Below are 27,703 nucleotides of genomic sequence, written 5' to 3'. Positions count from 1 at the left end.
CCAGCTCTGCCACCGCAGATTTTGCATCATCTGCCCAAACGGGCCGTCGCGCGCATGCGCGTTTACGGTAGCTGGTCTCTCCCCACCCCAGCGAGAAGCTGCGGCTCTGGGGTTTGCAGCCGGACGAGGGGGAAGTCGCTCCGTTCCTTTACAGTCCCTCAGTCTGGCGGAAATTAAAGAGCTGTAAGAGAGGTTCCGGAGCTGGCCTGGCCAGATGGAGACCGAGACCGCACACCCGCCACTGACCCGCCCTCCGCCGCTGGCCTCTTCCTGGGATGCCGCGTGCGGAGCCCTGGCCCAGAGTCTCCATCTCACCCGGTCTGATCTCGGCGCCCGGGACGCCGACTGGGAGGAGCTGCTGGCGCCGCCTGCCACCGGGTGCGCCGGGCCGGCGGGGACTGGGATTGTGCTCGGTGCCAGCCACGCTCCTGGGGGAGCCTGGAGGGGAGGCGGGGGCCGTGAGGGGAGAGGGTTTGGGCCCGGAGCCGAGCCGGTGACGGGACTGTGCGGGCGGCGAGGGCGAGGGGGCAGGTCCCGGGTGGCGGGCCCGCGGGAAAGAGGAGGCGACTCTGGCGTGGGCGTCGGGCGCAGGGGACGGGGGGCAGGTGACCTGAAGACTCGGCGTTTCACCCCCTTCCCCCTTGCGTCCGTCACGTCGGCTCCTGAGGCCCCCTGTCGGGATCAGAACCGCCTTTCTGTCCCGAAACAAAAATCTCCTGTCGACCAAAAGAGGCATTAAAAAAAAATCCAGATGTCGAAAATCTTCCTCAGCTTAGTTTTGAAAATGGCACACTTTGGTCCTTTATTCCATTCTGCACCCCGCCCCACCCCCACTTCTGAACTGTTTTTTAATTTACACTAGCTGCCCAGTACATATATTTCATTAACTGGACAGGCAATTATAGGAGGTCGCTTAGAATGTATTACAGAAGTCGAGGGAAAAGAGAGTGGAGAGCCCTCACCTATAAAGCATCATTTCCTTGAGAATTCTGTATTGAGCATTTCGTCAGTGCTTTGCAAGGCGCTTGGACTCCAAATGCAAATGTAAATGAATAGGATAACATGTCAACCCCTGTGGCCCATTAAGTGGGAATGACAGTGTTCAGAGAACTGTATAATATTCTTCATTTTCTTTTCAGCCAGGATCTGGTGATTTTGAAAAGGAACGTGAACAGCCAAGATGAAAACCCCTGCTTCCTTTACCTGAGATGTGACCCTCCTGGAGGTGAAGAAATCGTTTCTATTGGCATTTTAAGTTCAGCAAGAAATATGGAAGTATACTCAGGAGAGGAGTACTGTGGAACCAGTAGGGGCAAGAATGTTTGTAATGTTCTGGATAACAGGTTTGTGACGTATGCGTGTGGAAGTGTTCTTCTGAAGTAGTGTTTTATTTTCTTGAGCTTTTGTGATATTTATTGATTCTCTGACATTGTATCTGACATTGGTGCCAGATACTAGGGGAGAGAAGATAAAAACATACTAGCAGACATAAATGTTTAGACCTTTAGGGATCTTAAAGACAGTCTAGATCAGCCTAGTTGTTTTTATAAACGTGAAAATTGAAGCTAGTGGAAGAGAGTACTTGGTAAAAGATCATAGCTAGTTAGTGGAAGACTATGATCAGATGAAGTTCTGGTAAGTGTTTCTTGTCTGTTTTCTTTAACTCACAGCGATCTGTTTTCCAACAATTAAGTTGTCTATCAGTCTGGAATTTTGAACATTTTCCTGTAGGAAACTCTTTACACATAGTGCGTGAGCCCAACACTGTGCCATACCCGTATAGTTATTTAACCCATTTTTATACTTCTTGATTTTTTTTTCTGATTTCTTACAAAGATTCTGACCTAATCTCTCCTTAATATGAATCAAAATACGAAGTGTTTTATATACTGTGCATGTTGGACATAATGGGTATGTTATTGAGCTTTACAGTGTGCTCTGTGCCACGTAAGTATACATTTGATATCTAATTTCATTTTCTTATACAGCTAGTAAGTGGCAGATGTTTTCTTTGTAGTCAGTGCACTTCAGTAGGAAGTCCCAGCTATTTATGCCTCACCAGGAAAACTGAATCCAAGGATTTAAATATTGTCCTGGAAACTTTTAATTTTAAATGTAACCGTTAAAAGTGATAATATGTAAATTTTTTTAATAAATTAAATCTTTTTTATTTTTAGTGAACATGAAAAGATTATTTTGTACAAAAAATATCTAAAATTGGAGTCTTCCACACATGCTTGTAAAATAAAGGTAAGTCATTGCTAAATTTTAACTAATTTGAAAACTACAGTTATTTTTCTACTATATATACTTATTATCTGTAGGTTTGGTAATGTAGTTAGTCCAACTTGGTCCCTGGTTTTAGTTCAGAAATACTTAGTAAACATGTAAAAAGAAATTCTTTTCTAAATAATTGTCTACCTCTTTCAAAATTTGAACATTTATTATTTACAGCAATGTCATTACATGTACGATTGATAATACAGTGGTATTGTACTTTTAAGCCTTGAAAAACTGTGATAAAAAATATTTTTAAATCGAGGTATAGTTTATTTACAATAATACATACGTTTAAAAGATTTTTTGTCTTTATATAAAACTTAGGTGCCAAAAAAAAAGCACAAGCAGTTTTGGTCCCAAAATATGGAGAAAGATAGAATATAGTTAGAGAAGTTTCGGACAAGGGCACCACAAAGTTAAAGGAATTTGGACTGCTGTCTTCAGCATGAAAAATATTGTTAAGGTGAACTTTCCTGATGTTATCAGATCTAGGGAAAGGGTATGGAGCTGGAAATCATAAGCCCTGACTATTAAGTGAGCTCTTTTGCTGACTAGCAGAATAACCTTGGGCAAGTTTCTTCACCTGTTTGGACCTACTTCATGGGTAATATTAGGGGACTAAGGAAAATAAATCTTGGATTATTTTTATCTCTAAAATTCTATGCTGATTATTACTTAGAGAAGAGCACAGAACTGATTATCCCAAGATGTTGTTTTAGGTGTATATACTAATAGCTTCTGAAGTCATTTAAATAAGGTGATTCATTCATCCAACAAATACTGGAGTGCCTATTGATGCCAGATACTGTACTTGGCATTCAGGAATTGGCAGTTATGAAATAAATTGGAATGGAGCCCTCACATTGCTAATATTATAGTGGGCAAGACAGATAATAGGTTGACTCAGTGTGTAAAATAGGTACTACATTCGCTAGTGAGAAGGGCTTGGGGGTTAAAAAGCAGAACAGGGATAATATGGAGGTTGGAATGTGGGTGTTTACATTTCATGAGGTATTTACTTACTTGTTGATGACAGTCACATCTTGGGTACCACACTGAGTTTTTAGATCATGGGTCTGTGTTCGCCTGTGTCTTTGTGTGATATATGGGTTTGTTATGTCTGTGAAGGTGAATGGTATTTGAAATTGTGCTGTGGAAGTACCAGGGAGTGAAAGAGTGTTTCATTTAGGGAAATCCTTGAGTTTGTATGAAGGCTTCTTCTGGGCCAATAGTATATGTAAGTTAAAAGTAATAGTAATTGATGCATATGTTTGAGCACTTACTCAATGATATATACTGGAAATTTTAACACATAATCCTCATAACAACCATGTGAACTCATGTTACTCCTGACTCAAGTTTGGCATTTGCCCGTGGTCACCCGGGCAGAGCCATCACTGAACACAGGTCTCTCTGATTGTAAATGCTGTGTTTGTTCCACTTTGCTACTTTGTTGTCCTACACCAAACATGAAATGTCTTTTGGTTTAGAAGCATGGACAACGTGAAGAAGCATAAAGTATTGGAAAAGCTACTGGGATAGAAGCCAGATGAGCTAGGGTCAAAGCTTGACCTTTATTTACTCTTTTCACAAGTTAGAAAATCATCGTGAACTCATCTTTTCTATATGTAAACCATTGCGCTCTCTTAAGTCATCTGGACATTCTCTTAGAATTCCTTTAGAATTCATTTTAAGTTCTAAAATACTGACTTATGTTTAGTAGTTCAGCAAATACTTGCATGGGTTTCTAGAGAGTCTTATTTTGTATTAAATAGTATTATAGCAAGTTTCAGTATGTTAAGGTTTCAGATTGGTATAGTTTATCCTTAATTCCTTAAATTATTAAGTAAAACATTATTTACACTTAATTTTTTAGTTGCAGTAAGACTTTTTAAATTCATGTAGTACTTTTTAGCCTTTTTCTGACTATGACTAGAGAAAACTTAAAAATGTACTTGAAGTTAATTTTCAGATTCTTGAATGCTTCAGTCTTACCGCAGTATTAACAAGAAGTGACCTTAAATAATGATTGTTTTTATTAGCATTATTAATTTTCCTGAACTTTTGTTTTATATTAGTTGCTCTCCTTTGGTGAAAAGCAGTGTGTGTTTATCAGTAAAGTTGTGGTACACATGAGGCCAGTTTCGGCAAATTCTTCAGCAGGCTGTCCTGCTCTAGGATCAAGGATAGACCTGGAGAGGGTCCAAACCATCATGGAGTCCTTGGGGTCAAAGTTATCACCTGGAGCTCAGCAACTGATGAATATGGTTAGATTCCAACAGCAGGTGAGTAGAAATGGATTTCTTTCCAAATACCATTAACATTCTTTAAACAATGGATTCTTACAAAGACTTGTGGTGACATAAATTTTTTCCTTTCAACTTTTATTATTTTTTTTAACAATTTATTTTGGTTCAGAATTCTTTTTTTTTTTTTAGTTTTTAAATTTTGTATTTTTTTAAATAAGTTATTTAATTAATTAATTTTGGCTGTGTTGGGTCTTCGTTAGTGTGCGTGGGCTTTCTCTAGTTGCAGCAAGCACGGGCCACTCTTTATTGCGGTGCTCAGCCTCTCATTGTGGTGGCCTCTCTTGTTGCAGAGTGCGGGCTCTAGGCGTGGGGGCTTCAGTAGTTGTGGCATGCGGGCTCAATAGTTGTGGTTTGTGGGCTGTAGAGTGTAGGCTCGGTAGTTGTGGCACACGGGCTTAGTTGCTCCGTGGCATGTGGGATCTTCCTGGACCAGGGCTTGAACCTGTGTCCCTGGCATCGGCAGGCGGATTCTTAACCACTGCACCACTAGGGAAGTCCCTCAACTTTTATTATTGATTTGACTGTTACCTTTACTGACTTAGGTAAAAATAGCATGTTGCAAAAAAAGTGTTTTTGGTACAGACGTCACAGTTTCCTGTGAATTCTCTTTGCTTATTCATTCAGCAAGCATTTATTAAGCTCCTTCTTGAAGTATAAGACACTGTTTTGGTTAACTTTCGAAGATTCAAAGATCAGCCTGTCTTTAAGGATCTTTATTTGTAGTCTTATTAGGAGAGTCAGGGTATCTAAGTGGGGAATGATGAGGAATGCTAAGAGAGGCTTATTAAAGGAAGTAGCGTTTTGTCTAGGCCTTTAAAGAGGAAGGGTGGGGTTAGGCAAGTAAACTTGGAGGGATGCAACTTAAGAGGTAGAGAACAGTATGGATTAAATCTTCAGTGCTAGAGGAATAGGATGTAGCTAGGAAATGAACAGAAGTTCATTTCTCTGGAGTGAATAAGTGAGAGGGGAAGTTTCAGGTAGACTGGGGCTGGATCTTAGAGGATTTTGAATGATGTTACAGAGTTTGTGGGTGTTTTTTAGCTCTGTTTTAATAAATTTAACCCACTATTATGTGTAAGATGAGTCAGTAGGAAAGGTGCGTCAACAGAAAGTGAGGCTACAGGAAGGAAAGCAGCTCTGTGTTATTTCCATCATCCAGAGGACAGTTAATGAGAGTCTGAACTTGGAAGGAGTAACCTGATGCTGGATTGTGAGATGCTACAACAGTGGGGCCATTGGGACTTGACAACTAACTTAAGATGGGTTCTGTGGGAGAAAAACAGAATCAAACGTGAAACTAAAGTTTGGAAAATGGTGATACCATAATATACATGGAACCCAAGGCGGGGAGCGACTTGGGGGAAAGGAGTTTAATTTGGGAGTGTTGAGTTTTAGGTGTGAATAACACATGGCCTGGGATGATGATGTGAGGCTATGGAAACACAGGTGGGGCTGGTGGAGTGGAGGGAGGTTTGGGAGGAGCATGCCTAGTAGTTGATGGGGAAGGGGGTGAGGGGAGAGACTGAAGCCAGGAATGAAGACCCTGGGAGAGTAGGTGCGTTTGCTAAGAACATGGGGAGAGGAAAAGGGAACCAGAAGAGCAGGACACAGCAGTGCTTAAGAGTCGCAAGAGATCTGATGTCAGGAGACCTGAATTCAAAGCTCTTAGTTCTGTGTTATTTGGCATCACTTCCTCTTTTTGAGGATAAATTTCTTCGTGTTTACAATCTAAACGATAATACTGGTAAGATCATAGGATGAAAGCTTGAAACCAATAATATGAGTTTAAAAACTTACATAACTTTTGTGAGATTTGCCAATATTAATTTAGGACGAGGATCGTTGGATCGACAGGCAGACACAGGAGAGCAGGAGAGTTGCTGATGATCTTGGAAAGCATGGAAAGGAGAGCTGTGAAATGAACAGCGTCCGTTCTCTCCTTGCTCTGGCACTAGCATCTCACCTCCATACCTCAGGAGGCTCCTAGCTGGTCCTCCTGCACCACGCTCCCTCTCCACAGTGCAGCCAGCATGACCTCATCGGACTCCACGTCCCCTGTGTCAAGTCCCCTGACAGCTTTCCCTGACACTCAGAACTAATCCAGGTTCCTTACGCTCTCATCTGAGATCTGGGCCCTCGTTACCTCCTCAGCCTCATCTGCTGCTGCATCTCCTTAGATGCCTTGCTCTAGACATTCTGATGTGGGCATTCCACAAACATCCAGACGTACTCCCACCTCAGGACCTTTGCCCTCTTAACTGTTCTCTTTGGCCAGAATCCTCTCTTCCTGGCCTTAGCAAGTCTGCCTTTTTCTTGCTATTTCAACCTCATCTTAAACGTTCCATCTTGAATGACACCTTCCCTAACCACCCTGATTAAAATATTAGCCTTTTCCTCCAAATCTGTATCATATATGTTCATCAGCGCTTTCTTGCCTGTTTTTGTTTATGTGTTGTTCTGTGTACCTCATTAAGATACAAGCTTTGTGCAAAGAGGACCTGTCTGTCTAGTTTATGGCTCCGAGTAAATTTTCTATAATATATATGCCCTTTGGATTATCAACTAAATACCCCTTGGAGATCTTCAGGGGGTCAGTTTGAATAGTGATGAGATGGAAACCAGATTTTGAGGGATTAGATAGTAAATGGGTAGTTAGAATGTGGAGGTAGCCAGGGTAAAGTGGGTTGTTTCAAGAATGATGGGGATAAGGGACCTGCTGGTATCAGAATCCCTTGGCATGTTTATAAAGTACAGAATCCTGGCCCTCACCAGTGAAACACTGGTTGTGACCCAGGACTCACCCTCTTATACAGGCAATGCCAGATGAGTCTTATGCATAGCATATTTTAAGAACAGATGTTTGAGGGGAAGGATCCAGTGGACATAGAGATTAAACATTTAAAAACAAAGTTTTTGTGTGTGGAAAATTTTGGAAACATTAGAGAGGGTTAATGAATTAAGTAAAATCAGTTCATGGACTGATTTTTATGTTTTAAAACCTTGACTTTGGAAAAGAAATGACATGAATAGTAGTTTGTGGGGTTTTTTGCCCATGTTTTTAGGGTTTTTTGTTTAATTCCCAAAATAATACATTTTCTTTGCTATGAATTTCCGTCCATTCACAAGTACATAAGGTCTATTGTAAGAGGGCTCTCCCAACTCTCATCCTATTCCCAAGCTTGGTGTGTGTCCTTGTCGCATTTTCTATCATATAGAAACACAAGTCCTCCAACCAACAGCACGTGTGTTGTAACCCCCCAACACACGTGCTAAATCATTATCTATGGGGACATTTGGGAAACCCCCTGGGGAAGAAAGAAGGTGATCCTGTTAAATCGTCTTTTAAACATGCTAATAAAAGTCTTCTTTCTCGTGGGGAGGCTATATTTATGAATGATTCTCACAGGATATACCTGGTTCTCTAGGATTGCTTTTGTCCACAAACAAGGAATCCATGGGACGTCTTCCTGGAAAGTGTCAGTAAACTCTGTAACTATCTGTTGAGTATAAAGTAGGGATGTTTCATGATCAGAACCTCTCCTTCTATGGAAGGGGTGTAAACCCACACTGTTTGGAACCTTCATATGTTAATTGGGGCAGGGCCTGTCCTGATGAGGAAAGAAAGGACCTGGGGAGCAGCTTTCTAGACTCCCTGCTTCACCTTTGCCTTGTGGTTCCTTGTTTCCTGGAAAGTTTCTTAAAGTGATTTCTTATTTCCTTGTGTTTGAAGTTCACATGTGCTGACTTTCATTTGTTTTTGCTTTAGCAATTTAGAATAATTGAGTAGGAATTCTGAATCAAAGTGCCTGGCATAGTTGTCATTTAATGTTATCTGAGGGAAAGCTGTGCCCCATTTTCTCAACAAAAATATATTCAGTTATTCAAGGTTTTCACTGTTTACCTTTTTCATCTTAAAAAAGTAAAAAGATCTTTTTTCTTGCATTTTCAAGGTGATACTTGTTCAAATTCTTTATAATTAAAAAAGTTAAAGACAGTGTCTTGAGAAATCCTACAAGATGTTCAGAGATAAACAGTTTTTCAAAAATCCGGGGGTCTATGTGTACATATATGAAATTAAGTATACACATGGACAAGTATGTGGACACAGTTCTACATAAATGCTTTCATGTTTTTTTAGGCTGCTCTGTAATTTTTTTTTTCACATAAAATATGACACGGACCCTAAACAGTAAGTACGTATGAATTATTTTATACATATTCTTCTGCCTACTTTTAAAAGGGTTTGAGGTGCCTTGCAAGACAACATACGACAGCTCAAGAAAATTAAGAATTGAATAAAGTCAAACAAAAGGAGCAGAAGAATAGTCATCAGCAACTAAGGTTGGGTCACTTACTGCACTGCCATTGAGATTAACCTGTGAATTTCTTAACATTTAATTCAAAGTGAAAAATAATCACCGTGAGAGCTTTTATCTGAGAAAACTATGACTAATTTTTATAATCAGTGAATTTATTATAATAAAATATTACTGTATATCAAAATAGAAAAACTCATAAAGCATATGTCTTAATTGCATTTGGATTTTTAAATTATAATTTCTGCCAAATTAATTTTCGTGTACGATTTTGACATTGATTCCATTATTTATGTGATTGCTGTTTTGTAGAATTTTCAATTTTCTATCATAAAGTTTTTTTGCAGTACCAGAATTTTGCCACTACCAAAAATATTTGAGTTTTTCCTTTATGACTGAGCAAAGCCCCTTTTCACCTAAGGAGAGTTGTCTAATTTTTACATTTTGTAAATATAGTTGTATGTAATCCTCGTTTTTAGGAATAATTTAAGATTTTTTCAAAACTTGCATTCAATAGAAGAAGGTAAGATTTCTTTATAAAGAGAGTTTCTCCAACAGGCAGTTCAGTAGAAGTTCCGTGGGGCCTTTGTTGTTCCCACCCTACCAACGACCCTGCTCCCGTCATTCCCCTATCCTGCTATATTTTCCCTAAAGTATTTATCACCATCTCTATTCACAGGATGTATTGTCTTTCTTTCTTTTTTTCTTTGTTGTTTGTCTCTCCCTGCTCCCTAGATTGTAGTGTCCACAGATCAGCAATTTTCATTTGTTTTGTTCACTGGCTTATTACCAGTGACTGAGACAGTACCTAACACAGAGTAGATTTGTGGTGAATATTTGTTGAATGAATGAGTTTGGGGCTGGCTTAATCCAAGAATCATTTTTTAGAATATCCAGAAAATATACGGACTGAGGGTCTTCACCTAATCTTGTGTAATTTTCTCAGTCTCTCTCACTAGATACTGAGCAGCATTAAGTATGAGATGATATCCCCTATAAGAATCCCTAGTAGAGTTCTGTGTTTAGAATTTAGGATGGAGGTGTATAACTTAACAGTTAGATAGGCTAGAGGTACTTTTGCTTTTCTCTTGTGGAAAAATTGAAGAGCATAGCAAGAACATGGCCCTGTGTAGGAGACAGTGTAACCTGCTCTCAAAGGTGAGCCTGAGTCTGCTCAGGAAATAATATAGCATAGCCGGTTGAGTTGAGGCCACAAAACATAATCATTACCCTACAAATTATTAAGGCAGACTTAGCCAAAAGGTAGGTCATTTTAGTCATTGAAAATGTCACAGAAGTACTCATATAACATCATACTTTAAATATGTAACTATCTGGTCTGTCTTCCAGTGAAAATAAGTTGCATATCCTTAGGTTGGCTTACCATATGTGACGCTGGGCAGATGATTTTTTTTTCCTGTGTATTTTTTTTTTCTTTTAACATCTTTATTGGAGTATAATTGCTTTACAATGGTGTGTTAGTTTCTGCTTTATAACAGTGTGAATCAGCTATACATATACATATATACCCATATCTCCTCCCTGTTTCGTCTCCCTCGCACCCTCCCTATCCCACCCGTCTAGGTGGTCACAAAGCACCGAGCTGATCTCCCTGTGCCACCTGTTTTACATTTGGTAGTATATATACGTCGATGCCACTCTCACTTCGTCCCAGCTTACCCTTCCCCCTCCCCGTGTCCTCAAGCTCATTCTCTACGTCTGCATCTTTATTCCTGTGCAAGGCAGATGATTTTTAATTCTATGAAAGTTATCAATTACTGTGACTGAATTGAGAGTACTCGATTTTATTACCGTAAATTAAGGAAACATTAAAATAAGCCCGTGCAATTTTACTAAGTATGTTTGTATTTATTTGAATATTTTCCTTAGCAAAACTACTGAAAGGATTAGAAGTCCTGACTCTGGAGTTCGGTGGCCTGGGTTCCAGTCCTGCTTCTGCCACTGACTAGCTGTGTTACCTTGGCCAAGTTAACTTTAGTCTTGGTTTCCTAACTTGATATTGGGATAGTAGCTATAGCCTACTCCATGTGAAAGTTCTGGGGATCAAATGAAAGTAGGCAGGTTGCCTGACTCTGAGTTACTCCAGAGGTTACCTGTCATTATCACTCATGTTAATAATAACATTTCTTATTTCCCTTGCTTAGAATTGTATTCCCATCGGACAGCAGCTTCAGTCAGTTTTGGGAAGCACTGGATACAAGCACATGATCGGACTGCAATCATCATCTGTTTCAGGGGCCTTCGACAAGTCATCCCCCACACCTTTCCCTTCCAGGACTGGATTGACATCTGGAAACGTGGCCGAAGACTTAAAAGCTTACATTGATAAAAGTACGCAGCCAGCTGGTGGAGGAAATATGACAAGCCTCCAAAAGTGTAAAATTGTCTCACAAAACCATTCTCTTCCTGAGAATGATCTTAAGAATGCAGTATCTTCTTTGTTACCAAAGAAAGCAAGTGACAACTCACATATACCTAACTCTGAGTTGCTGCCTGTTCTGCAGAATCTGTGTAGTCAAGTGAACCATCTCCGTGTGGGACCCAACACCAAGTGGCAGGAAAGCATCACCAAGCCCGGCGAAGGCATTGTTGGTGTTACGTGAGTACCTAAGACAAGTGTGGTTTAGATTGGGGACAGGAGCGGGGAGGCAGGTGGAGGAAAACAGGTTTGTTTCAATAACTACTGCCTGAAAATGTTTCCAGAGAGGATTTTAGGAGCTTTTACATTTCACCATTAACACATAGGAAAGAAATACTCAGCAGAGTAGGATGGATTGCTTTGAAAGAAGTGGGTAAAACTGGAGGTGCCGAGCACTTCTCAGGCATCTGATGGAAGGGGTACAAGCAGCAGATAGGGTCAGAGTAGAGAGTTGTCTGCATGAATGGAGAGGAGCTGTGGTGACCATGATACGTACATTTTTTGCCTGATTGTATGAAGTGAGCCATTGTAACAGATTTCCTCTGTAGATCGTGTGTGACCTAGGCTAATTTCGGAGTCATCCAAACATTTTTCAGCTCTGGATTATTTCTAGTGTACAGGCCCTTATCCCCTGATCTCATAATTCCAGTTTTTTCCAGTCCTGCTTTGATTGAGGGGTGGCTGAGTGTTTAGTATGTTCCCCATCCTTTATATAGATGTAATGTGTCCAAATTTTGTGCTAGATTGGAATTCAGGACTCTAATCATAGTTCTAGCTTAACTATTGCTTTACTGTTTAAATCTCTTGGCTTAGCCTTTTTTCCCATGTAAAATGCGGGAGTTGTATTGGTTGAAACTTTCTTAATGTCTCCAGTAGCATTCAATTTGAGGAGCTGACGTTATTGAACAAGTGGTTCTTATTTGGGAAGGGTAAGGAAAGATAACAATAGTCTTTCATTTTTTTGTTGTTGTTTTTTTGTTTTGGCCGTGCTGCGTGGCATGCGGGATCTTAGTTCTTAGTCTCCCGACCAGGGATTGAACCCGTGCCCCTGCACTGGAAGCGCGGAGTCTTAACCACTGGACCACCAGGGACGTTCCAATCTTTAGTTGTTGATAGTCTAATCAATGTTAACTTGTGATATAGCAAAACAAAGCAAATGAACAATAAATCCCAAAGGAAAAAAAAAAACCCTAAACAGATGTAAAAACTGCTCCTGTGTCCAGCTGAGGTGGAATGTCCCCATTTCTCTCAGATCCCCCTTTTTACCAATAAAAATCCCTGGACATGATCCAGCAAACATACAAAGACTGTAAAAGGTGGAAAGAAGTCAGATTGCTCAGGGACTGTGAGGCTTACTGTTCCTTGGTTCCTAGTTACCTGGGAGTTTCTTTCATCATAGATGGGTATAGGATTTTGTCAAGTATTTTTCCTATGGCCATTCATATGATCATGAATTTTCTTCTGTAGTCTGTTCATATGGGGAATTACATTAATTTCAAAAAGGGAACCTGCCTTGTATACCTAGAATAAATCCCACTTGGTTGTGGGCTGTAATTCTTTTTTACACAATGCTGGATCTGATCTGATCTAATATTTTGCTGAGTATTCTTGCATCTAATTCATTAGAGATACTGGTCTGTATTTTTCTTGTACTGTCTTTGTCCGGTTTTCACAAGGGTAATACTGGCCTCATAAGATGAGTTCTACATCTTAGAAGAGATTGTGTAAAATTGGTGTTATCTCTTCTTAAGATGTTTGGTAGAAGTCTCTAAGGAAAGCAGCTGGGCCTGGTTATTTCTTTCCTGGAAACTGTTAAATTACCAATTCGATTTCTAACATAGTAAAGTCAGTTCTCCCTGTTGATATGCAGGCTTATTATTATGCATATTGAAATCCCACCACAATATTTGGCAGACATAAGCAGGATCATTTTAAAAATTATATGAAAAACAAAAGAGGTAGAATAGCTAAAACAACTTTGAAAAAGAAGAATGAAGCGGGAGGAATCACTCTTCCCAGTGTCGAGTCTTATATAGTTAGAGTATTCAAGATGATGTAGTGATGGCAGAGGGACAGACACATAGGTTAATGGAACATAATGGAGGGCTCAGAAATAGACCCACAAAAATATGCTCAACTGATTTTTGACAGAGTTGCAACAGCAATTCAATAAAGGAAGAATAGTCTTTTTAACACATGGTGATGGAGCAATTGGATATCCGAAGGGCAAAAAGTGAACCATGACCCAAACCTCATACCTTATACAAAAATTAAGTCAAAATGGATCGTAGGGCTTCCCTGGTGGCGCAGTGGTTGAGAGTCCGCCTGCCGATGCAGGGGACACGGGTTCGTGCCCTGGTCCGGGAAGATCCCACATGCCACGGAGTGGCTGGGCCCGTGAGCTGAGCCATGGCCGCTGAGCCTGCGCGTCCGGAGCCTGTGCTCCGCAACGGGAGAGGCCACAACAGTGAGAGGCCTGCGTACCACAAAAAAAAAAAAAAAAAAAAAAAAATGGATCGTAGACTTAAATGTAAAACATAAAGCTATAAAACTTTTCTAATAATACATAGGGGACAAACTTTGGGGACCTAAGACAAGACTTCTTAGATATGACACCAAAAGCAAGGTAATAGAAAATTTGATATATTGGATGCCATGAAAATGTAATACTTTTGCCCTGTGAACGACTCTGTTATGTGGAATAAAATATGAATTACAAAGTGGGGAAAAATATTGGCAAATTACGTATCCAACAAATGACATATCTAAAATATAGAAAGAACTGTCAAAACTCAACATTAAAAAAATCCAATTAGAACATGGGCAGAAGACATAGACATTTTATCAGAGAGGATGTACAAAAAGCAAACAAGCAAATGAAAAGATGTGTGACTGACCTCATGGCTATTAAGGAAACGCATATTAAAACGACAATATACCACTATACAGTTGTTTAAATGGCTAAAATAAAAAGTTTAAAAGTGGTAACGACAGCGAGTACTGATGAGGATGTGGAGAAACTAGATCTCATTTTAAATCCTGGGAGGTTTTAGAATGGTACAGCCACTCTAAAAAATATTTTGGGGCTTCCCTGGTGGCGCCGTGGTTGAGAGTCCGCCTGCCGGTGCAGGGGACACGGGAAGATCCCACATGCCGCGGAGCGGCTGGGCCCGTGAGCCATGGCCGCTGAGCCTGCGCGTCCGGAGCCTGCGCTCCTCAACGGGAGGGGCCGCAGCGGTGAGAGGCCCGCGTACCGCAAAAAAAAAAAAAAAAAAAAAATGTTGGCAGAGTTTCTAATAAGTAAACGTACAGTTGTGCTCCTGGGCACTCATCCAGAGAAATGAAAACGTCTGTCCACACAAAAGCCTGTACACAGTTGTTCATAGAAGCTTCCAGTAATTTAATAAAGTTGTGTGGATTAAAAAAGAAAAAAAACGATTTATATTGTACAGTTGCTTGGGGAAGTACTTGGAAAACCTTAACAAAATCTTGCAAGATTACTTTAGATTTGGAGCTCAAAATCAAAAGGACCCTTTCTAAAGAGCCATTCTCTGAGGGTAGAAATTCCATCATCTTCATTTTCATATTCTTAAATGTTTAAAGAATTGAAGAAATAGAATGCTTTGGGCATTCAGGATTGTGGTCACCTGTTGAGTGTGTATTTTAGAACCTGGAAATGTGTTGTATGGAGACAGTATAGTTGTGGAGACAAATTTCAGCAATGTGTGTTGGCTGCTTTATCTTACTACAGTTTGGTTGTTTTTGTTATAATATTAGGGAAAATTGTTACATTATTATTTTTTAAATTTACTTTTAGAATGGAAGAGCAATCCATTTGTTCCTACTTGGAAAAGATTCTTTCTAAAAATATGGAACTGATGGAAAAGAAACTTATGGACTACATTGATCAGCGAATATATAAACTCCAGGAGCACATAGATAATAAGATTGCTTTGTTAGTGGACTTGCTGCAAAGTCCCAACTCCCCACCCTCTGGCATGCCTCTAAGACATTATGACTCTGGAGAAAGACTTTCAAATGGAGAAAGATAGCACTGAACATGTTCAAAGTACTACAGATATTTATTACATATTTATTACAAATCCAAACCCCAAAAAGTCAAAGCAACTATTTAATGTCAGTTGAGGATCACCGTTTACTTACGTAAAGCAATCTCAGTGTTCATTTTAACTGACTGTTACTGTAAATCTCATCCTGTACACTAAGAGTTAACATGATAGGGTCAAAAATTATTTTTGTTTTCCATATTTTTCACTTTTATAAGAAATTCACATATACCTCTGGGTTGCTTAAAGTGTTCAAATTTTTTAAGGATTTCTAATGCTTTTCATTAGTTGGTAGTTTATATGTGTTTGATTGGAATACTCTTAATTTTTAGAAAGACCTTATGTTTTACGGGTATACAAAATGCTTAGACTACTTGATTGATATTGTTTCTTTTTCTAATTGATCTTAGAAAACTGGGTACTTGAGACTTGCAACCTTTAATTTCAGATCACCATATTACCTTTTTTATTATTTATTTCAGATAAAAAATCAGATGTGATATTTGGCATGTGTAAAATTGGTTTACATTGGGGCCATTAATTTTGTGTTGTCACACTGTAGTTATGGATAGAAAAGTAAAAATTAGAACTGACCTATTCTTTGTTAGGATTATTACTTTAGATTTTATGTTTGATGTAAAATGAGAGAAGTCATCTTGTTTGATCTCCATCAACTCAGAAAGTAGAAGGAATTCTCTCCTTTTCTGAGCTGATACAGGTTCTTCTTTCCAGAGCCCTTTTCTGATTAAAGTGTGAAATGCTGAGGTTCTGCATTGAAGGATTAAGGCATATGAATCAAGGAGACTGCAGTTCTCTCTGGCAGACATGATTTTCAGAAATTATACTTATTGTATATGTGTTGTAAGGTGATATATTTGCATCTGAAAAATAAATGCATCCACTCTGGAAAGTACTTGTCTTAAACAAATAAAAATATATTTTTTTCATCTAATATTTAAGATGAAAAAGGATGGTTTACACTCATTTAGTATGTTGTATTTTGATGAATTTAGTTCTTTGAAGTGAAAACTAATATAAAGTGTGGTCATTTATTAATCACTCTGACCTTAGGGACATGAGGACTTGTATATTACTTTTATCAGTCTTTTCCTAAATTATTAACAACATATGTAGCCATTAGGTAGCATTTCTTTCAGCACTCAGGAGAAATGTGTCTCATTTAAAGCTGAACCCTTTCATTAATAGTTTATACAATTTCTAAAAAAAAAAATAGTTTATACAATTTCTGATTATTGTGGTCTGTTCTTTGATTCACAAATTGCTTTAATATAATTATAACTAGAACACATATGCTATGTTTTCTAAAGTAATTAAAATAAATACAATATTCATGATTATAGTAGTAGAAATAATTCAGATGAGCTTTAATTCCTGATCATCCATTTCTTAATTTCTCCATGTTAATAAAAACCTAAATTACATATTATATATATTAGAGATTCATAGGTATTGATTTTCTTATACGTACAAATTGCTATACGTATGTATATGTAATTGCTTTATTAAAATTATTATCACCTAAGAAAATACTGCCTGAATTTGCTCAGATAGGAGGAGCAGACCACAGTATGTACAAAATCTCTATTAAGTCTTTTTTTTTCTTGTAACTTTTCTGCCCTTGTATGTGGCACCCCCAGTAAGTCAAGTCTGGGAAATCAGGGCTGGCAAATGCACCTTCAGAGGTGTCAGGGTAACCACTGCAGTTTGAGGTGGCTGCAAGGGGTGTGTGGGTGATCAAAAATTAAATCAAGATACAGGTTACGGGGAACTTTCCTGGTGGTGCAGTAGTAAAGAATCCGCCTGCCAGTGCAGGGGACACGGGTTCCAGCCCTGGTCCGGGAAGATCCCACGTGCCGTGGACAACTAAGCCCGTGCGGTGTAACTACTGATCCTGCGCTCTAGAGCCCGTGAGCCACAACTACTGAGCCCGCACGCCTACAGCCCGTGCTCCACAACAAGAAGCCACCGCAATGAGAAGCCCACGCACTGCAATGAAGAGTAGCCCCCCACTCCCTGCAACTAGAGAAAGCCCGCGCACAGCAACGAAGACGCAGTGCAGCCAAAAATAAATAAATTTATAAAAATAAAAAAAGATACAGGTTACGTATTTTAATTTCCACATTGCCTCCCCTTTGAGTATTAATTCATCTCTTTCTTTCCTGTGGTAGCATATTAAGGTTTTCATCCCTCTGTCATCAGTGGACTTTGATCCTTTTAGGTTCAGGGCAAGGAGTGCTTTGTGTGCTGCTGCCACGTGGCTCATAAACAGACGACCACGGGAGGCTCTTCCTCACTCAGCCCCAGCCTGGCTTTCCGGGCTCACTGGCCACCACCACATGACCTGCGTCGCAGCCCTCCCTTTCTTCCCAAGTCTCCTCAAGCGGTTGCTTCCGGCAGATGAGAGTCCTCGTGCACTGATCCCCACCTCTTCCTGCCCTAAATCACACTACTGTTCAAAGCTTAGCTGAGGTGCAGCCTTCATGAGCTGCCCTTGGTCTCTCCGTTCCTCAGCAAGCGACTGGACACGTGAAACATGAGAAAACAACACAGAAGGCTCTTTTTAGGGGTAAGTAAAACAGGTTAGATTGGCTCAAGCATGTGACGCATGCCAGGTAGAGGAAAGGCTTGAAAAGGCAGCCTGGGTCTGGCCAGGGAAAACCATCACTGCTCCACTCGGGATTTGTTAGCACCAAATAATCAGTGGCTCAAGCAGGAGGGTGACATGATTGCTCTGGGCCTCAGAAAGGAGTGGAGCTTTGCTTGTGACCTCACGTGCAGAATTTCTTGGCATTCTGCTTTGGGTGCTATGAATGTACAACCATGTAACATCTGATTGCCTGACAAAGGTAAGTCAGTGTTGCTCTTCATTTGCTCTCCAATCTCTGTCAGAATCACCTGGGGAAGTTGTTAAACATGAAGGTTTAACAAATCGCACCGGAGGGAGAAGCGGTCCCTGAACAGGCATTTCAAAAGATCTCAGGGTTATTATTATTTAGATAACAGGCTGAGCTTGGGGAGGCTGCTTTGGTCTCTTATCATAGCACACGGCACAGAGCCATCTGATCAGCCCCTCCCATCTGCCTTACCTGGGAGCTGGTTAGAAAGGCAAACTCATGAGCTTTACCCCAAAACCAATGTATCAGAATCTCTGGTGGGGCCCAGCAGAGACCCTTCGGTGAAGGTTCCATCAAAAACTTAATGTTTTCACTATCACACTTTCCATCTGGATCAAGCCTGTGAACAGAACACATCTGTGGTTGGAGAAGAGCCACCATCAAAGGGATCAACTGCTCACGTTGGCATCACAGTTTACAAAGTGGTGACACCTCTGTTCTCACTGAAACCTCTGAGACTTTAATAGCCACCACCGCCATTGTCAAACCACACATTATTCATTATCTTTTCACTTTCGAGAAGAAGCAACAGGCTTGGGGAGCTGAACCGCTTTGCCAACCATTCTATCAGGTAAGTGGGGAAGATGGGCCTGGAATCCAGGACTCCTTTCCTTCTCTTGCTTCCATTCTCTGTTCCCTGTGCCCATGTGGGTTTTGGTATAGAACCTTCTTACTTGGAACTGATCCCCTTTGACATTTGAAATCCAAGGCTGTTGAAAGGAGAAGTGACTCCTCTTCCATGGCCACCTCTCTCAAGGTAAAGCAAGTACAGCATCTTCCTAGTTGTCCCTTCCTTTCCTCACATCACTACTTCCTCCTCCTTTTTTTTTTGGCTGCGCCATGCACAGCATGTGCAGCTTGTGGGATCTTAGTTCCCTGACCAGGGATTGAACCCATGCCCCCCTGCAGTGGAAGTGTGAAATCTTAACCACTGGACCACCAGGGAAGTCCCACTACTTTCTCCTTCAGGACAGTCCCATGCCCTGCATTGGACAGCAGCCCAGGATTTCAGTTTTCTACCATTTTGACATTTTCTCTCCAAATGCCATCAGAGACCATATTTCCAAGATGACTTAGAGAAAAAATCACAAGGATAGAAAAACCTGAATTCTCTTTCCATCTTAGTTATTCCTGCTGTGTAACCTTGGATGAGTGGCTTTACCTTTCTTGGCCTCAGTTTTCTCTTCTGTAAGATTGGAGATATCACAGCTTACTCATTCTCTTGTATGAAGTTTATATGACTTGCCTAGCACAGGCCTAGTATATAGGAGATATCCAGTAAATGTTAAATTTTTCCCTCCCTCTTTCTACTCTTCTGTTCTCTGTCTTCTTAAGTAGCAAGAGTGGGACTTCCCTGGTGGCCCAGTGGTTAAGAATCCGTCTTGCAATGCAGGGGACGCCCGTTTGATCCCTGGTTGGGGAACTAAGATCCCACATGCCGCAGGGCAACTAAGCCCAGGTGCTGCAACTACTGAGCCCGTGCACTCTGGAGCCCATTGGCCACAACTAGAGAGAAGCTTGCCCACTGCAACGAAAGATCCCGTGTGCCGCAACTAAGACCTGACACAGCCAATAAATAAATAAATATTTAATACATAGCAAGAGTGACACGTGGTTCTTAATATCATTACTATTCCAGTATGTTTGAAAGTCCCTCCTCTCTTCCATCTTAGGTGCTACAGGGAAGTCACATTCAAAGTCAGTTACATTGAGCAGTCGTTCTTGAGTCTGGTTCTGGAAGCAGCAGCAGCAGCATACCCCGGGAACCTACTTGAAATGCAGATTTTCAGGCCCTACCTCACAATACTGACTCAGAAGCTCTGGGGCTGGGCCCAGCTATCCATGGTTCATCAAGCCCTCCAGCTGATGTAGATGCATGCTCAGTTTGAGAACCGCTGGTCTACGTTTAAAAGCACAGGCTCTGCAGCCAGATTGCATGGGTTCCTTGCGAAAACCCCACTGACACCCTCCAAAGGTGTTCTATAACAGGCAGAAAAAAAATCTAGACTTTTTACTAAGAGCTCTAAACCCCCATAAGATTTTGTCCTTGGCTAATTTTTCCGACTCCGTCTCCTACCACCACCCTCCCCTGGATGCATCCCACTAGCCACAATGGCCCTTTTCTTGTCCCTTGAACACACCAAACCCACTGCAGCCTTGGGATTCAGTTACTATTTTCTTTGCCTGGAATACACCTCCTCACTTTGCTCCCCCGTTTTTCTAGCCCTCTGCTGGAATGTCACCTATTCAGAAAGTTATGTCAGCTATTTTTACTTTCTTTTCCTTTAACTGTCCTTTAAGGGGTAGATCTTTTCAGGACAAATTCTATTAGTTTTCCTTCATCCGAGAATGTCCTTTTTCCTCCATTCCTGAACGATAGTTTTGCCAGATACAGAATTTAACAGTTGTTTTCATTCAGCACTTGGAAAAATGTCATGTACTACTTTCTTCTGGCCTCCATGGTTACAAACAAGAAAGAAGCGCGTTGTCATGTGAATTGGTGTTCCTCTGTAAGGTGTTGTTTCTAGCTGCTTTCAAGTTTGTTTCTTTGTCTTTAGTTTTCAGAAGTTGAATTTAGAATGTGTCTTGCCGTGGATTTTCTTGGCTTTATCCTGTTCAGGATTTTCTCAGCTTCTTGAATCTGTCTTTTGCCAAATTTGGGAAGTTTTTAGCTATTATTTCTTCAAAACCTCATCCCCATTCTCTCTCTTCTTTCCTAAGACTCTGATAACATAAATGTTGTAACTTTTGTTATGGTCCCAAAGGTCCCTGAGGCTTTGTTAATATTTGTTCAGATTATTAAATTCTCTTGTTCTGTCCTCAAGTTCGCTGATTTGGTCCTGTCGTTTCCATCTGCTACTGAACCCTTCCAGTGAGGTGTTTTTGTTTTGTTTTTTAATTTCTGTTAATGTACTTTTTAGTTGTATAATATCTATTTGGTTTTTCTGTTGTAACTTCCCTTTCTTTGCTGAAATTTCAATATTGTCATTATTTCAAGAAGATTTGGTATTGATTACCGAAGGCTTTGTAGGATTCTGTCTTCAATTCTTTCTGGATAATTCTGACATTTGATTCATCTTGCTGTTAGCATCAATTCGTGGTCTCTTCTCATTCAGGTGTTACCTCTCTGGTTCTTGGTCTGCCAGGTGATTTTCCATTGAATCCTGAATATTTGGGCTATTATGGTAGGAGACTCTAGGTCCTATTTAAATCTTTAATTTTGTCAGGTAGTCACCTGGCTTAGGTTTAGAATGCAGATCCTGGCCTATTTTCGTGGGATGAGGTTCCAATGACAATTTAATGTTCAGAGGCTTTTCAGTGCTACTTTGATCTGCTTAGTTTTTTTGGTGCCACTGGGGCTCCCCAGCCTCCAGCAGTGCTGCCTGAAGGAGCAGGAGATTCCCCAGGCTACAGCCATTTGGTGCATCTAGGTGTGAGAGGGAATCTCTGGCCCACTTCCACTAGCCACTGACTGTCAGGAGGCTCCCACACTGTCCGCCTTGCCACTGGGCTAGCCTGGGCTTGTCAGCAGGACTCGCATTAAATCCAGGGAGAATCAACCCTCCAGAGCCACCCTCTGTGCTGGATTCAGAGTTGGAGAACATCGGGCCTGGGCTACCTTCTTCTGTCCTGATGCTATACTGCTCATCCAGGCCTAGGGTCCCTAACCAGTTTGCTTTCCTCTTTCCAACTTTCACACTTCTCCTTCGTTTGACCTTTGTTGTGTGTTCTTTTGTTTCTTACCTCAGGTATTAGTTATTCTTTGCAGAGAGGAGCAGGGAGAAACAAATCTAAGCTTTCTTGTCTGTATCTGGAGTCTCTTCATTTAATGTTACTAGATTGGCTGGGTATGAGTACCTTAAATCATATATACTTGACTTAGAACAGGTATCCTATTCAACTTTCATTTTTGTAACCCTTTTAACTATAAAGTATGAAAATCTTGCAATGTCGATGAGCATATATGCTTGAATCCTAGTAAATGGCTCTGTATTATTTCATTGTGTAGCTAACATAAAGTCGTCTATAATTGAACTCCTAAGTGTAAGACTATTTTTAATCTCCCCATTTCTATCTTTTTCCTTTATTTTTTAAATTGAAATTTTAAATCCTTAAAATTATCGTGAGGGAAATAAGACCTGCAAAGTTAAAGACTTAGAATTAAGTGATTCAAAATAGTATATCTGTTTCATGGGAGCTAAAATATACCTACACATGGAACAGAATTTGGAACTCCATGAAAGAGCTGGTGTCCAGAGAGTTGATGTCACACAGCCTATGGCCTGATAGGCATACAAGTTGGAGCTGGACAGAGGCTGTGCTTCTAAAGTGAGCTCTTCAACCTTGGATCTTAATTCCTCCTAACGGGGATGATTCGATCCCTGTTTCTCAAATTACAGGTTTGATAAAATATCCTGTTCCCTAAAGTTTTTTTGGTTTTTGTTCAATTTTTTTCCAGTTGGCCTTCATCCAGATCTGGATGGTTTAACTGTAGTCAGTATGTTTAGCAGTGGAATTGTTTATGCTTCTTTCCTGGCTCACGTTCCCCAATTTCATTGTGTTAGATTAAGCAAATTGCTTATTCCAGACAACCCGGATTTCCTGGGAGGATTTAGGGGGGAAAATGGCAGAAAGGCCTCTGGTCTCCTGTTGAGACAGAATGAGGGACAAAGTCTCCTAGAATCTCCTTAAACCATGAGATGGCATGACAGCTGTCAGTGGGAGAATTAAAAACTCTCTTTCCTTAAAACATAATCACTTATGAAACGGGTTTGTGTATTCTATTACACAGCATGGTATTTTTTAAAAAGTCTTTCCCTTAGTCATTCCCATAAAACAGTATTTTTAAGTTTGCTGAACAGCAAGGGGTCAGTCCCGACTCTATCAGTAAATATATTTCATGAGACCCAGGTGCTTGGGAATAAAACCATCTGCTCGAGTCCAGGCCCGTTTTTTTTAAAGATTTTACTTTTTTAATTTTATTTATTTATTTATTTTTGCGGTACGCGGGCCTCTCACCGTTGTGGCCTCTCCCGCTGCGGAGCACAGGCTCCGGACGCGCAGGCTCAGCGGCCATGGCTCACGGGCCCAGCCCCTCCGCGGCATGTGGGATCCTCCCGGACCGGGGCTCGAACCCGCGTCCCCTGCATTGGCAGGCGGTCTCTCAACCACTGTGCCACCAGGGAAGCGCCCAGGCCTGTTTTTTACTGACAGTTGCACATTACTGCCTGTGAAAGGGAAAAGATTCTTCTCAATTGTTCTATTAATTTCCTTCTCTCTGGACTTTGTATTTCAGTCTTTTTTCATCCATGAATAAACCTTTACCCAACCTGGATCAGCTTTGGATTCTGGGCTTCTCTGGGAAGATCCATTCATGTTTTAGATGCATAAGGAAGGCTCTGTGGCTTGGGTTCATTCTTTTTCCACTGAAGGAAGCATACCGAGCTTGCTAAGTGACTGTGGGCAGGGGGAACTCACACTCACTGCTTGCCTGCACTTCTCTGCCCAGGTGTGTGTAAGATGTTTGACCTCAAGATTGTGACGTGCCATTGGTGGCAGCTTATTGATGACCGCATTTGTGCTGATAGGCGTTGTCATCTGTCTTTACTTCAAAGTAGCTGACACATTAAAGTGAGTGATGTGGGTAAGAGCGGCTAACACCCCCCCAGATGGGATCCTGGGGCTCTGTGCTGAGCGGGGTCATCCCTTGTCCTATGGCCGCACCCTGGGTGAGGTCAGGAACAGCAGGAGGGTTTGAGACGACAAAGGCAGTGCGTGTAGAATCTTGGCTTCTTCCCCTTCTGGTTTGGGGCTGTGAGCTCATAAGTAGAATGTTTTCAGCCAGGTGGCTCTGTGCTGCCTTGTCACTTAACCTCATTGAGTTTACCCTCAGCTGGTTGGTTGCACACTGGCTGGCCCCGCTCTGTTCAGGCTCTGCAGACTGGGGACTGTCGGGGAGACTGTGTGAATGAGTCTCTGCCTCTGTTCACCCAGAGGACGGGCTGAGCTGACCTCCTCTTGCCTGAGTTGGGGAGCTCTTAGGGTGTCCTCTCACTTGTGGCCTTGGGGATGGTGAGGGGGGCCTACAGGACTCTGGGGAAGCACCTGAGGAAGCTGACAAGGGAGTGTAGATAAGACAAGAGAGCATTAAATTGGGGGGAAAGAAACCTTCAAACATGGGAGAGATTGGTTGTCAGAAGCAGTGGTGTTCCCATTCTAGGGAACTTAGGCCTGTGTGCTGGAAGGTGAATCCCAGCACCCAGGGGACGGCTGACTTTGGCACCTGTCATGCTCTGCACTTGGAGGACTTGCAGTGATCATCTCGTGACCCACACTTGCAATTCACTCTCCCTTGTTTGCTGTAACCTGATTATACATTTCTGGCAATCATAGGAGAGAAAGGGATTAGACAGGAACTTGGGACAGGGGCAGAGCACTTTGGGCTGGTGTCATGTGTTTGATTGGCTCCAGCCCCAAACTTTCCAGATACCCCTGACAATTGTAACAGATGGACTGAAATGAAAAATTCTAATTCCATGCTTTGTGTATACTTTTCTGAAGTGCTGCAAAGGCCCCTGTTGCTATGACCATAACCAAGAGCAATCGAGACAAGGTCGCCGAGGCTACAACCTCCATCTCTGAGTCTTATCCCAGCCTCCAGTGCTGTGAAGAATGTAGCTTTCCTGCTGACTTTGACCCCCTGCCATCGTGCTTCTGTGACATAAACAAGGGACTCTGAATACAGAATGAGTAGTAGAAGGTGTCTATAAATACCAACTGCTACCATCTGAGCAGTTACAGAAACAAGGATTCTGTCATATTTCCTCCCTATTTGTTATGAATATATTATGTGTGTATTTACATATATTAAGAAAATATCTTTGTTTTCTTTCCTCTCTTATTTCCATATCATGTAACATAAGATATATTGACTTTATATCAGCATTCAGTATTTAATTTTACATCATAGTATTTAGGTTACAGGATATCAGGAAAATAGTGAACATCACTCAAGGACTTCCCTACTCTTCTGGAGAAGGAACTAGTGTGTTTTGGGTTGCACGCAGAATAGTTGTATCATGCTAGGTGGAATTAAGACCTTATTGTTGTCTTTATCTGGAGATTAAGTATGCTTTAAGAAGATGCATACGAGTGCCACAGTGCCACGTTGACTCAGGGTGGACTTGTGGTGGTTAATTTTATGGGTCAACTTTACTGAGCTGAGGGATGCCCAGACTGCTACTAAACCATTATTTATGGGTGTGTTTGTGCGGGTGTTTTCAGAAGATATTAGCATTTGAATCAGTAGACTGAGTAAAGATCTGTCCTCACCCGTGTGGGTGGGCGTCATCCAATCCCTTGAGAAACTGAATAGAACAAAAGGCAGAGGAAGAGCAAATTCATTCTCTCTCTTCTTGAGCTGCGACATCAATCTTCTGCCCTCAGACATCGGAGCTCCTCTTGGACTCAGGGACTCACACTAGCAACCCCACCACCTCATCCCCCCTCCCCTGGTTCTTAGTGGCCTCGGACTGGGAGTTACACCACTGGCTCCCCTGGTTCTCAGGCCTTCAGACTCAGACTGAATTACAGCACGGGCTTTCCTGGTTCTCCAGCTTGCAGCAGGCATATTGTGTCATATCTCATTCTCCATAATTGGGTGAGGCAATTCCATTATACGTGTCCTCTTATGTATCTGTATATATCCTATTCTGTTTCTCTGGAGAACCCTGACTAATAGAGTTGGATAGGACATGAAAAGCACTTGGAAACTAAAGCATTTTTAAGTAATATGAAAAGCAAACAAAGTCCCCTTAATTCTTCTCAGTGTACATTTTCTTGAGCACCTCCTGCGTCTAAAATGGTGGGTTCAGCAAGACAAAGTACAGACACAGAAGCTTTGGTTCCTGAACTCAAGTATCTGTCCACAGTGTAAAATCATACCCTGGAAACCTGTAGGTCAAACAAAATCCAGGTTTCATTAGAGGCACAAGCAAAGGGCATGGAGATCCAGTGGAAGGAATAATTAACGGTGGGGGAGGCGGGACAGGTGAGAGCCTCGGGGGAGGCTTCCTGGAGAGAAGACATCAGGATTCCAGCAACTGTAGGAGGAGATGGAGGGCAGGCCCAGGCAGCCAAACGACGCGGCCCAGACGCGGCCCAGGCTCAGAGGTTTGAACACGTGTGGGCTGTGGGATGTACAGCGGGAGGTGAGGCCGGATAATAAGCTAGGCTGAGACAGAGATGGTGTTGGAGGCCATGCTAAGGGGTGTGCCTTCCATCCTGCCCTGTGGAGCTCCAGCTTCAAGCTCCTGGGGGCTCTCCACCGAGTTGAGGGTGGATCTGTTAGGGGAACCACAGTCCGAAACCGCCCGCCCTGGCCAGACGCAATAGTAACCACTCGCATGAGTTATCTTACAACAGGAGGTCCTGGTAAGAAATGCGGAACTAACATTCCTTACCCACCCACCCACAGGAAGAATTCAGGAAAGGTCAAAAGGAGACAGGAGACGCCAGTCCATGTCCTACCAGCCTCCCAGAATCCTTCTCGCTGGAATCCATCTCGGCTGAGCAATGCGCGCACCACCAGGAAGGACCCTGAGTCAGACCAGATACGGGCCAAGCAAAATGATTGGCCAGAGACCACCCCGAAACTAACCCTATCACCATAAACCCTGAGACTGCGAGCCACGTGGCAGAGCAGTTCTCCTGGGTTCCCTTACACTGCCGCTTTCCGTCCGGGCGCCCCTTCCCAATAAAGTCTCCTGTGTTGTCAGCACATGTGTCTCCTTGGACTATTCATTTCCGAGTGTTAGACAAGACCCCGCTCTCGGGCCCTGGAAGGGGTCCCCCTTCCTGCAACAGATCCAACACTCCCACACGAACATTCCTCCATCTCAGCCTCCTGCAGCTCTGAGTTAGCAGGTCTGGCTTTGCCTCCACCTCGCTTACCCTTGTGTGTGGCATATAATTCCTCCAAACCCCGTTTTCCTTGTCTGTAAAATGGAGGTAATAGGACCCACTTGATGGGCTTGTTCTGAAGATTCAATGGGATGTTGAAGAGGAAACATCTTAATTGAGAGACAAATACGGTAAAAATATAAGTTTCTCCTGAGAGGATAAGCCTCCAAGCGACACAGGGCTTACCACTGAGACCGAATTTGCAGTAACTTTCGGAGCAGTCTTTTTCTCAGGCTTCTAAAATATATTTTCTTGAAAATGAGAATTCTTCTAGTAGTCTGCATGACATTAAACTCTTTTGTCATTTTAGTGTTTGCTTTTGAATCACATCACATAATTGTATACATAAAATTAGAGTGAATATGAAAATTCGCTCAAGTTTCACTTTTGACATAAAAGATTCAGGAGTACCTAA

General features: G+C 41.7%; 1 protein-coding gene across 1 annotated transcript; it reads left to right on the top strand.

Annotated features, from left to right (window-relative positions):
• Positions 1 to 59: 59 nt before the first annotated feature.
• C16H10orf88 (chromosome 16 C10orf88 homolog) lies at positions 60 to 17,231 on the top strand. The gene is made up of 6 exons (XM_032609132.1): positions 60 to 378; positions 1,140 to 1,343; positions 2,178 to 2,250; positions 4,359 to 4,565; positions 11,071 to 11,525; positions 15,163 to 17,231. Exons 1-6 carry the CDS (start codon positions 215 to 217, stop codon positions 15,395 to 15,397), a joined length of 1,338 nt encoding a protein of 445 aa, XP_032465023.1. The 5' UTR covers positions 60 to 214; the 3' UTR covers positions 15,398 to 17,231.
• The last annotated feature ends 10,472 nt before the right edge of the window (positions 17,232 to 27,703 follow it).

This window comes from Phocoena sinus, chromosome 16, assembly GCF_008692025.1.
Source record: "Phocoena sinus isolate mPhoSin1 chromosome 16, mPhoSin1.pri, whole genome shotgun sequence".
NCBI classification, from domain to species: domain Eukaryota; kingdom Metazoa; phylum Chordata; class Mammalia; order Artiodactyla; family Phocoenidae; genus Phocoena; species Phocoena sinus.
Note: the sequence above shows the minus strand (reverse complement) of the source record. Positions and strands in the feature narration are given on the sequence as shown.

Excerpts from the sequence above, each read along its gene's own strand:
- C16H10orf88 (XM_032609132.1), top strand. The coding sequence starts at position 215 with ATGGAGACCGAGACCGCACACCCGCCACTGACCCGCCCTCCGCCGCTG. Across the intron at positions 379-1,139 it reads CTGGCGCCGCCTGCCACCGG|CCAGGATCTGGTGATTTTGA; the intron begins GTGCGCCGGGCC and ends TTTTCTTTTCAG. Across the intron at positions 4,566-11,070 it reads TGGTTAGATTCCAACAGCAG|AATTGTATTCCCATCGGACA; the intron begins GTGAGTAGAAAT and ends TCCCTTGCTTAG.